General features: G+C 40.8%; 1 protein-coding gene across 4 annotated transcripts in view; it reads right to left on the bottom strand.

Moving 5' to 3' along the window:
* Nucleotides 1-12,976, bottom strand: part of fxr1 (FMR1 autosomal homolog 1) — a 110,774-nt gene that overhangs the window by 45,023 nt on the left and 52,775 nt on the right. For all 4 annotated transcript variants that reach the window (XM_043702361.2, XM_043702362.2, XM_043702363.2 and 1 more), the window contains exon 9: nucleotides 7,930-8,008. In XM_043702361.2, the coding sequence (XP_043558296.1) occupies nucleotides 7,930-8,008 (79 nt within the window). The remainder of the gene's footprint in view (nucleotides 1-7,929; nucleotides 8,009-12,976) is intronic.

Genomic DNA, 12,976 nt, shown 5'->3' with positions numbered 1-12,976 from the left:
ATTACGAGGGTGTTTAAAAAGACCAAGGTCAATGTGAAAGCAAGCATGCCTTGCTAGTGACAAGAAATTGCATGTCTTCTTTCGGAGGGGTTAGTGGCAAAGTGGTAATCTCACTGGACTAATAATCCAGAGGACCAAATGAGTAAATCTGGTATCAGAGTTCAAATCTCACCAAAGCAACTGGCGAAATTTAAATTCAAATTAATAGGTAATAAATTAAAAGTATAGTAATTAAAAGTTAGTCTCCTGGAGACTATGAACTCAATATCAACTACAAAAAAAACCCCATCTACTTCAATTTTGTTTTAAAAAGGTAGGGAAATCTGCTGTCCTTACCTAGTCTGGTCTACACATGACAGCAATATGGCTAACTTTTAACAGCCCTCTCAACTGGCTGAGAAAGCCATTCAGTCCAAGGGCAATTATGGATAGACAATAAACGCTGGCTTTGCCAGTGGTGCCTACATCCTGCAAAATAATTAAAACAAAGACACAGCCAGTTTGGTCAGTCATGGCGTAAGCTGCCACTCTTGGTAATGGATGTTAGTTTCATAGTCACCACAGATGAATTTTCAATCCCAAATGTTCTAATAATTGAATTTAAAACTGCACCAGCTGCCAAGATAGTACACATATGCGCACAAACTCTAAAGTGGGTCAACAGCAAATGGTGAAGGAACCATAGAAAAAAAAAGCTTACCTCACCTTGTCCTCACCAAGCTACCTGTCACAAATGCATCTGTCCATTATATTATCTGTAAGCATCAGCAGTGCACAATCATTATAGAGAAACAACTCACATTGAAAATGCCATGCATCCTGCAATGCAAACTAGGTGATGACTTTGCAGAACACCTCCAAAAGAAGTTGTCCATAGGAATGACTCTGATCTCCCAGTTGCTTGCTATTTCAATAAAACAACTTGCTCAGACACTACATTTCTTTGCTGGACATGCTGCAATGTTCCAACAAAATACTCAATACTGAATTCCATGACTTCAGAAACTGGGCCTTTTATACTGGGCCTCTACCTGTGTCAAAGGTATCAAAAAGAAAATTCCACAATTTTCAATTCTGAAGGAGGGTCATACCAGACTCAAACATAAATTTTGTTTCTCTCTCCACAGATAGTGCCAGATTGGAGTACCTCCAACATTCTACATGTTTGTTTCAGATTTCCAGCATCTGCAGTATTTTGCCTTTATTTAAGTGCTTAATTCACTTGCATTGCATTTCTCTTCTGGGTATCTCAGCTTAAAAGGAGTTCTCTCTTCTCTCTAAAGCGATTCTTATTTTAATATTTCAGCTTGTTCACCTTCATTTTGTTTTTAAGATCCCTCCTAGTGTTGGATAAGGTGTTTGGTAAAACTTGCTCACAGCCTCATTTCCTTGCTCAGTGACAGTCTCTCCAAGTGACACCACTTGGATTCCAACTTAAGTTCCATCTCTTATGTTTCAAAACTAACCAGGATTCCAAGTATTTCAGAGACAGACAGCAGTCCTCACAGAGCTGTTCCTACTGCACCTTGAGATCCATACTGTGTGCGCACAATCTCGACCTGTCTCTTCATCAGTACCACCTCAACTATCTCCAAAGATACCCCATTCCCCAGATCCAACTCATTCTTTGGATCATTTGATGCTTCAACAGGAAACTTAATTGTTTGATGCTTGTGTTCTATAAACACCTGAAAGGAAAATTAAGTTACTAGCACCCCGTCCGGATCCACCTTCCTCTCCTCTTCCCTCAATCCCACTTCTTGTTGTGTATTCACCATAACCCCCGCCTGACCTTTCCTTCATTGATGCTGAACAATTTGTGCTCAGTTAAAGACTTAACTTTAACCCTTTACGCACCCAACCTCAACTGACTTTGGACGTGACACTGAACTCTTCTTTGCCTCCATGCTCACTTCTTTGGAAAGGAAGTACTTTTTCGCACTGAGGTTCTGTCACCTGTCTCCAATACTCCACTCGTGCTAGGACCCCTCCTTCTGGTCTTGTACTTTTACCAATCTTTGATTTGATTTATTGTGTCACATACACCGAACTAAAGTGAAAGGTTTTGTTTTGTGAGCAGTACAGGCAGATCGTAGCAAATAAGGATATATAGATCATAGGGTGCATAGACACAGCAAAGCATACAAGGTTATGGCTGCACAGGCAGATGCACACAGCACAATCAACATAATTTGAAGTTAGAGAGATCCATTCAGCAGTTTAATAACAGCAGGGAAGAAGCTAGTCTTGGACCTGTTGGCATGAATTAAAGCTTCTGTATCTTCTGCCCAACGGATGAGGTTGGAAGATAGCATTACCAAAGGTGGGAAGAGTCTTTGAGGATGTTGGTAACCTTTCCACGGCAATGAGAAATGTAAATGGAGTCTGGCTTCCATGATGGTCAGGGCTGTGCACACAACTTTGCGGTTTCTTAGAGTGCTGGGCAGAGCAGTTGCTACACCAGGCAGTTATACACCCGAATGAAATAGGTTTTCTATGGTGCACCCGTAAAGGTTGGTGACAGTTGTTATGGACATACCTCTTCCGGCAGCTTAGGAAATTAGGTGTTCAGCCTTTTTAACCGTTGCATCTATGTGGGATGACAGACTGTTGGTTATCATCACTCCTAGTAACTGGATGTTTTCTACACTCTCCACCTCAGCTCTGTTGATATAACAGGAGCATGCCCTCCTTTACTCCTGAAAGGAATGATCAGTTCTTTTGTTTTGTTGACATTCAGAGAGAGGTTATCATTGCTACATGATACCAAGCATGCTATCTCCTTACTGTATTCTCTGGAGAGGGACTGACATGAGACTAGCTGCCTTAATTTCTCTGCTTCACTCTGTTCCCTGACGTCCAACCTCAACTTTGTTATCAAACCTAACAGGGGCGGTTGGTATCAGACACGTTGATTTCGACCTGATAGAGGCTGAATGCCAACTCTCAGAGACTTGTTCCTCTCCCCGCGGATCATGACCCCACCAATGAACATCAGGCTGCAGTTTCCAGGACCGTCACAGACCATATCTCCTCTGTAGATCTCCCCTCCATGAGTTCTCATTTCAGAGACCCCAAAGGCTTAGAGTTAGCTTTTCACTCCTTCCCAAAGTCAACAAACAGGATTGCCCCAGCAGACCCATCATTTCAGCTTGTTCCTGTTCCAAAGAACAGGGGTGACACAGTGACTCAGTGGTTAGCACTGCTGCCTCACAGCGCCAGGGACCCAGGTTTGATTCCAGCCTCGGGCGGCTGCCTGTGTGAACTTTGCACATTCTCCGTGTCTGTGTGGGTTTCCTCCAGGTGCTCCAGTTTCCTCCCACTTTCCAAAGATGTGCAGGTTAGGTGAATTGGCCATGCTAAATTGCCCTTAGCGTTAGATACATTTGTCAAAGGGAAATAGGCCTGGGTGGGTACTCTTCGGAGAGTTGGTGTGGACTTGTTGGGTTTGTTTCTACACTATAGGGAAACTAATTTAAACTTATTTCTTCCTATCTTGACTATTCATTCATACATATTTCAGTCTCTTACCATTTACATCCAAGATTTTTCTGATGCTTTCTGGTAGTTTCAAAATTTACAATTTTCTAGTCCAAGCCACACCTCTTCACCATAGATGTGCAATTCCTCTATATGCCCATTTCCCAGTCAGGAATTTCTGAAAGCTTTCCACTTTTCTGAAAAAAAAAGGACTGCACTATCTCCTGCACTTTTCCTGTCTATTTATGGGATATGAGGAACAATCCTTCCAGTCCTACTCAGGCCCTCACCCTCTTTCTCTGATAAAGCAATGTCTTCAGCGCCGCTTTCTGATCTCACCCAAAATTGGAACAATTCATCAAGTTTGCTTTCAATTTCCATCCTTCTCTCACCTTCACCTGGCCCATCTCCAGCACTTCCATTCCTTTCCTTGAATTGTTTCAAGTTCTGAGGATAGGCTGGCCAAAAGCCACAAACTCCCACAGTTCTCTCGACTACACCTCCCTATACCCACATTCTTCCAATTTCTCTGCCTGTCATCTGCTGTAATAACATCACCTTCCACTGAGCTGCTTCCAACATGACCTTTTACTCAAATGACTACTCTCTCCTCCCCACCCACTGTGGTTAACAGGTCCATCTGCCAGGTCGGACTCATCTGCTACATTTCCTGGCGTTATCATTTCTCCTCCATCCCAGAACAATGAAAGAGTTCCCCTACTCAGCAGCATTCATGGATAGAAAATAAAGTTAATGTTGGAGCCCAGTGATCCTTCATCAGAATCACAATTCTGCCCACCAATTTTTATTTTCTGATGTTGTTATTACACACTTCTGGAGCAAGTGGGACTTGACCTAGGTTTCTTGATTCAGGAGGTAGAGATACTACCGTTTCACCACAAGATATGAGCTTTATAGTCGTACTGCATTTGGCTGTAAATGGTGGACAACTAAATAGGAGACATCAGTTTCACAAATATGCCCATTTCCAATGTTGGAGGAGCCTAGCACAACAGTGCAAAATGCAAGGCTGAAGTACTTGCATTGGACTTCTGCCAGTTGATGATCCCCAGGATCTCAGATGCCAGTCTTCAGCCAACTTGATTCACTCAACTGTTTCAAGAAACATCGAAGCATGAAGAACGAAAACTTAAACTCCAGCATTACCCACATCCTAGCCAAAGTGTTCCAGTACAGCTACAACGATGGCGTTCCATAGCAGGGATCGGATCTGGGTCCTCTTTTGTTTGTCATTTACATAAATGATTTAGATGAGAAGATAGAAAGCATAGCTAGTAAGTTTGTGGATGACACCAAAATTGGTGGTGTAATAGACAATGAAGGTTTTCTGAGATTACAAAGGGGTCTTATCAAATGAGTCAATGGGCTGAAAAATGGCTGATGGAGTTCAATCTGGATAAATGCGAGGTACTGAATTTTGGTACAACAAACAAAGGTAAGGCTTATATATAATAAATGGTAGGGCCTTGGGTAGTGTTTTAGAGCAGAAGGTCCTTGGAGTTCAGGTAAATAATTCTTTGAAGTTGCATCACATGTAGACAGGGTGGTTAAAAAGGCATTTAGCATGCTTGCTTTCATTGCAGTCCTTTGAGTGTAGGAATTGGGAAGTCATATTGAGGTTGTACAGGAAATTGGTGAGGCTGTTTCTGGAGTAGTGTGTCCAGTTCTGGTCATCCATTATAGGAAGGATATTACTAAGCTGGAGAGGGTTCAGAAGAGACTTACGAGGATGTTGATAGATATGAAATGTTTGAGTTCTCAAGAAAGGCTGTATAGGCTAAGACGTTTTCACTGAAATGTAGGAGGTTGACAGGTGACCTTATAAAATCATGAGGGGGCATAGATAGGGTTAATGGCAGTTGTCTTTTCCCTGGGATGGGAGATTTCAAGACGAGGAGGTAATATTTTTAAAAGGTGTGAGGAGAGAGGTGTAAAAAAGATGAGGGGTGAATTCTTTTTATGAGGGTGGCTTGTGTGGAATGAACTTCCTGAGGAATTTGGTGGATATAGGCACAGTTACAATGCTTAACAGACATTTGGCTAAGTACATGAATAGGAAATGTTTGGAGGGATATGGCCCTGGAGCAGGCAGGTGGAATTAGCTTAGTTTGGGATTACGCTTGGCATGGTCCAGTTGAACTGAAGGGTCTGTTTCTGTGCTCTATGCAAAAGTTGAGCAGGCATGATCTGTCAACAACATTCCAAAGCAGTAATTATTTAATTAAGCATTAACAAGAGTAGTCAACCAGCCCATTAGTCTCTCTTGATCATCGATATGGAAGCGGTTGTAAAAATATCATTAAGCGACAGCTGCTCAGCAATAAATTGCTCACTGACATTTAGTGCTGTTTCTGATATGACCGCTCAGCATTTGACTTTATTACAGCTTTGAATCAAATAAGACAAAAGAGTTGAACTCCAAGGGTCATGAGAAGGACAGCCCTTGACATCAAGACAGCATTAGATTGACTATTTGACATTAAGGAGCTCTAGCAAATTAGTGTCAATGGGAAACTGGAAGAAAATACTTCAATACTAGGAATCATACCAAGCACAAAGGAAGTTGCCTCTGGTTGTTGGAATTTAACCATCTTAGATCCAGGACATATTGCAATAGGTCCTCAGGATTGTGTCCTACAGCCAACCACGTTTAGTTGTTTCAATATCCTTCCTTCCAACAGAAGAGGGAATGTTCTGATTGTACAGTTCATGATTTCTCAGATACTAAAAGGAGACCACCTCCATATGGAGCAAGACCTGGACAAGTAATAAGCGACAAGCAAATGCATGCCATGTAACTACCAGGCAATGTCCATCTCTGACATGGCAGAATCTAATCACATTTCTTTGGCTATACCATAGTTAACAAATTCATCACTGCCAATGGCTGCCTCCAAGTAGCTGACAAGAAACAAAATTGGATGGAGAGTTTAGAAGAACCTATTTGAGCCGGTAAGAGGCTAAGAATTTGGAACTAACTCGTTCAGAGTCCCCACAGTCCATCCACTATATACAAATCACAAGTCTGGAGTGTGATGGAAATTCAGTCTTCCTCACCTCGTGTGGATGAGTCAGCTCAATTGACACTAGAAGCAAGGCACTTCCCAGTGCAAAGCAGCCAGCCAGATTGACACTGATCAACAGTTTCCTGAAGAAGGGCTAATGCCCGAAACGTCAATTCTCCTGTTCCCTAGATGCTGCCTGACCTGCTGCGCTTTTCCAGCAACACATTTCCATCACTGATCAACAAATGCAAACTCCTTCCATCACCAATGCACATTGTCAGCAGTTGATATCATTTACAAGATGCAGTGCAATAACTCAGCGAGGCTCCTTCAACAGTAAGTTCCAAATCTGCTACTTCTATCACTTAGAAGGACAAGGGCAACTGATTCATGGATCATCTTTACCTACAAAAATCTCTCTGAAGCCACTCACTATCCTTACTTGGAACAATGTCATAGCTTTTTAAAAAAGGTCCTTGGGTAAAGCTCCTGGAACTACCTTCGCAACAGTACTAGCTGTATTAAAGTTGGTCAAGAAGGTAGCTTACCACGCCCTCTTATGGTCAATTAGAGATGGCAATTAAATATAGTGGCTTAGGCATCCTGTGAATGAATTTAATAAGTGCCTCCAAGACCAAAAACACCATCAACTTCTTTCTATGCTGAAGTGTCCAAATTTCCACGGTTTGATTATTCAGTCAGCCAATACCATCAATCTGCATCACGTTATTCTGAGTCTCTTGCGAGGATTTTATCGTGATGACCTGGTTTACACAAGATTATTCAAATATTTTTTAATTGTTTAAAAATAATCAGAATGACGGGTATGCCATCACTTACTGTTGAACCCGAAGTGTCCCGAAATGCAGCCGTTTGGAAAATGCATTAAACTGGCTCTGTATGGTGAAGGTGATCCCAGTCGTATTGGATGCCACCTAGTAGAGCTTTCTACCCTCTCCTAAGTTCCAGTGAACTCAGATTTTCTAGGACATCCTAATGCCAAACTGTCAAATGTTGGCTTGATATAAAGGGCATTCATTGTCACCTGATCAATGGAATTCCATTCTTTTGTCCACATTTGGAGTAAGGCTGGAATGAGGTCCTGGCACAATGCAAACAGAGAAACTTAACAAGTGCCACTTGATAACACTGTCAATCATACCTCCTCTCCCTGATGAGGGAGTAGGATAATGAACAGTAATTGGTTTGATTTAGTTTGTTCTATTTTTTGTGGAACAATGACAGCTCTATGCAGAGCATGACAAATTCAGATTTATAGTCCATTTTACTGCTTTTCTGGGATGTTCTTATATGTTCAATTTCAAACCAACTTAAATTCCTGCTGACTAAACCTCAATCTTCAGTTATTTCATACCATTTATGCCATTCACTTTCATTATGAATTGCCACATATACTACTTACCTACTAAATCTCTGGGAACTTGAACGGAATCCTCCACAAACTCCAGGTAACTTCGAGCCTTTTGAACTGCCTCTTCAGTCTGAAACCAAAAGATCATTAAACTATTCAAATGACAGTGAGTCATGAAATGCTGCATGCATAGCACCACTTGTCTTTGCCAGGAATCTTCACCCTTTTCATTTAGAGAGTCATAGAGATGTACAGCGTGGAAACAGACCCTTCGGTCCAAACTGTCCATACAGACCAGATATCCCAACACAATCTAGTCCCACCTGCCAGCACCCGGCCCATATCCCTCCAAACCCTTCCTATTCATATACCCATCCAAATGCATCTTCAATGTTGCAATTGTACCAGCCTCCACCAATTCCTCTGGCAGCTCATTCCATACACGTACCACCCTCTGTGTGAAAATGTTGCCCCTTAAGTCTCTTTTATATCTTTCCCCTCTCACCCTAAACCTATGCCCTCTAGTTCTGGACTCCCCAACCCCAGGGAAAAGAGATTTTGTCTATTTATCCTATCCATGCCCCTCATAATTTTATAAACTTCTATAAGGTCACCCCTCAGCCTCTAACGCTCCAGGAAAAACAGCCCAGCAGATTCAACATCTCCCTACAGCTCAAATCCTCCAATCCTGGCAACATCCTTGTAAATCTTTTCTGAACCCTTTCAAGTTTCACAACCTGCTTCCGATAGGAAGGAAACCAGAACTGCATGCAATATTCCAACAGTGGCCAAACCAATGTACTGTACAGCCGCAACATGACCTCCCAACTCCTGTACTCTATACTCTGACCAATAAAAGAAAGCATACCAACGCCTTCTTCACTGTCCTATCTACCTGCGACTCCACTTTCAAGGAGCTATGAACCACACTCTCTAGGACCTTACCATTAAGTGTATAAGTCCCGTAAGATTTACTTTCCCAAAATGCAGCACCTCACATTTATCTGAATTAAACTCCATCTGCCACTTCTCAGCCCATTGGCCCATGTAATCAAGATCGGTTGTAATCTGAGGTAACCTTCTTCGCTGTCCACTACACTTCCAATTTTGGTGTCATCTACAAACTTACTACCTGTACCTCTTATGCTTGCATCCAAATCATTTATGTAAATGACAAAAAGTAGAGGACCCCCCACTCAACTGATTTACAACAATCTCAAAGACATTTGTTCCCAATCAATATACTGAGAGGTTCTGCTTACAAAGCCTCATTCTAGAATGTTGTTTTAACTCCACTAAGGACAAAATACCCACCAAGTTGTGTGTGTCATACATGCATTAACAATGTGCAAGTAAAAATTTTGGCATGTGATAAATTTTGGGCAAGAAGAGGGCCATGATAATAATCAAACTTCATTCACTTATTATGACTATCAATTTATACAGAACTAATTCAGTATCTGAAGAGATATAAAACACATATGGGAAACACTTTTTCTACAAGTGAGCACCTCACCCCTACAGGTCTTTTCTAAAAATATGACTTCTAACACACAGGCTAGAAACTTTTGATAATTTTTATTATCATTATAGCTACTAATACTGGACAGGGTGACTTATTGCAAAGCGGCCAAGACAAGCAATGATTGTGGACTGCCTTTGTCAGAGAACTGCTCCACGAAGTTTATGGAAGACAACATATTAAAAGAACTACAATTTATTCAAGTCAGCAAACTTCTGCAAAATAAAAAGCTTCAGTCAACTGTATAATGGCACTCGCCAAGTAGTGATTTTCTCTCGAATCATGGAGCTCAAGAAAGCTTTGAGAATACTTTCCAAGACAAATCATACTCACCATTTCTGTAATGATATTCCCTTTAAAGCTTCATAACTTTTATGTTTGAGATTCAATTCCAGACAATAGCCTATAACCAGGGAGCAGCTCAGCTGGTAATACTATTTACTCACCAGCCAAGTTAATAAAAATATAGATCATGTTTAAATCAAAAAAAAAGTTTTAAACAAAAAAGCTGGCTCTGTTTCCTTGCAACAATCTCTCAGTCCTGAAGTTACTTTCATTGCAGACTGTTTTCTGAGAATCTTCAAAAATGATAAAATTTTGTCCGTTTGAAATTGTGCACATTTTGAAGGTGACTTTTTGGCGCATGACTTCTCATGCAATTCTACTGTGGTCAGACAGTGACTTCACTTTATTTCTTGATACAGCAGCCTTCAATATTATCTTTTATTGCAAATAATTGATAATGCAAAAATGAAAAGCACTATAGTTATTTTACTGATGGTAATAGACAGAGAATTCAAGATTTTAAATGTAAGTATGATAAAGATTTGACAGTCTATCAGTTATAAAAGGTGTCATGATTTGGGGGGAATCTTAGAAGTGATGGTGTTGCCCAGATCTTGTGCTTTTGAGAAATTATCATGTTAAAGAACTGAGAAGTGCTGTCAAAGTAAGATGGACTTAGTTGACGCAATTCAATCTGTAGAAAACGTAACTGGTTGCTAGTTTGCTGGTTATGGCATCAAACATTACCAACTAAATTGAGTCCTTACTATCCACGAGAGTGGGGGGCACGGACTTCCCATAGCAGGAAAAAATGCGATAGTCACAAGCCCTCCCCCCCCCCAAATACACAGTACATGCCCAATGAAACACAACCATATCCTATAAATGTTGGAAATGTATTAAAACGTTTTAATAAACACATTTAAACTCAGTATGTTACTGAAAAGAAAAATGTTACTGTAGATAATAGAACAATATTTTAGAATAGTACTGTATACTGTATGGGGCTAAATCATAAAATACACAGACAGAACAGCACCTTTAATAGAGTAAATTCAGATACACGTCAATGGGAAGAAAAGCAGGGAAGAGGCATTGAGTTGTTACACTTCTACAGGCTTTGTGGCTAGCTTTTGTAAAGAATATTATGGGGGGCGGGGGGGACTATGATGCCCCTTCTTTAATTCCTTACGAACATCTGTATAGGGAGACAAAATGTTTTCAATTTTACTTTAAACTCGAATGCTGTCCTCGACTGATGGATTGTATTTAAACAATAAATTCTTCAATGCTTTGAAGTTCTTGTTACCTCTGCCATATTCTCAAGAATCACTAAACATAGATTTCAATTCCTTCCTCTTCTTCAGCTGATTCCTCAGACTCACTGTCTATCAATTCTTTAAAATCTTCTGTTGTTGGCTCTTTTCTTTTCATCAACTCTAAGATCTCTTTCTCCGCCATGTCGGAAAATCCTGCTCCAACCTCAATTAGTTCAACCACACAATGGATTTCTGTTAAGGACTGAAATTCCATTAAGTCATTCACCACCTCTGGCTGTAACTTCCACTTACAAGCATTGACCATGCCTGATATCAGTTCATCCTGAGATTCATTTATGGCGCTGGTGCAGCCAGTCAATATTATAATCTTTCCAATATTTTCCTACATTGACAACACCATCACCATTGACAAATGCATCCAAAAATCCACCTTGGATAATAGGTCTTAAAATGTTGAGATCACACCCTAGTCGACAGGCTGGATAAAAGATGATCAAGGCAATTTGGATGGCCCAGAATGTAATCCAAAAATCATCTTCAATTCCATTCTTTTATCTTGCAGATATTTGCCAACCTTCCTTATGAAGCAGTTACAACATCAACCAAAAAAAAAGCCGCTGCGACCCAAGCCCTGATAATTTGACTTGTAAAATTCAGGTATAAAAGGTTCTTGCTTTAAAAGGGGAAAACCATGGGGTTCTCAGATGGTATAAAAACATGGGCTTCAATATGTGGCTGGTAGCATTGCTACAAGATAGTCACACAGTTCTTTGCAGCCTTGAAGTCCGAAACCCTTTTCTCATTTTGAGATATATGCTCACATTGACATATGCTTCCACCATAATGTTTAGTCAGCATTAAAGACTTGTTTGGGTTTATACATTCTCTCTTCGATAAGTTTCTGTAACTCCTCTAGATTCATCTGGGCTGTGTCATGATTTGTGCTAATGGTACCTCCTCTCATGAGCTCACATTATGCAATGAAAAAGGCTTCCTGAAGTTATCAAACCATCCCTTGTTGGCTGCAAATGTTCCTTTGCTTCAGGTCATCACTCACAACCAGTCATCTCATGAAATACATTGTCATGTCCCATAGCTTTGGCTTGAAGTGTTGGGAGGTCAACAGGATCGCTTTGTTTAGATTAGAAAGTGGGGCAAGCTAGTACAATTATAACATTCATAAGCATCTGGATGGATTTGGGATATCTGGTCAGCATGGACAAGTTGGACTGAAAGGTCTGTTTCAAAACGTACAATTGTCTGACCATCCGCAACGTGAATGGATCTCACCAGTCGTTCCTGCTCTGTGGAGGTATTCCTGCTCTTTGGAGTTGACCTCATGACCCATCAAATTGACCCCACCGGTTACTCACTCCCACTCTTTGGAGGCATTCCTGCTCTTTTGGAATGACCTCAAGACCTAGTGAATGGAATCCACCAACTGTTCCTGCTCTTTGGAGGCATTCCCACTCTTTGAAGCCAAATTTGTGACCCATCAAATTGACCACACTAGTTACATGCTCCTGTTCTTTGAAAGCATTCTTGCTCTTTTTGGGCCAACCTTACAACATTTCCAACAGATATCATGAGTAGTCCCACACCTTGGGACCAGTCTTTGGAAACAATCTCATGACTTCCTGAGGGGACGTCACAAGTATGAAGATCTGGGGATAGAAAGTTTACAGATAATGAGGAAGAGGTGTACATAAAGTATCTCTGATACATCTGGGCTCCAGTTTCTAGGAAACTAACAATTCTTAACCGCTAATACGCTTTGTAACTTGGCTGCTTTGCCTTGTGACACCCAAGAAGATTAAAGTAATATTTCCATGTAAGTAACAAATGCATCAGTTTACATTTCTATGAATACTTCCTAGTAAACCTCCCTTTTTAAGACAAGACAAAGAAACTTGAACTCAAACAGGACTAGGTTCAGGGGTAATCGGCTACGTAATGCAAATGTTTGACTAGAATACCAACAGAACCCAGTGACTGTTTTTCAGACTGGAAG

Source organism: Chiloscyllium plagiosum, unplaced genomic scaffold (genome assembly GCF_037043375.1).
Source record: "Chiloscyllium plagiosum isolate Xiang-an unplaced genomic scaffold, Cpla_swu_hap1 HiC_scaffold_13, whole genome shotgun sequence".
NCBI lineage: Eukaryota > Metazoa > Chordata > Chondrichthyes > Orectolobiformes > Hemiscylliidae > Chiloscyllium > Chiloscyllium plagiosum.
The sequence above is the reverse complement of the archived record's forward strand: the minus strand, read 5'-3'. Positions and strand labels throughout refer to the sequence as shown.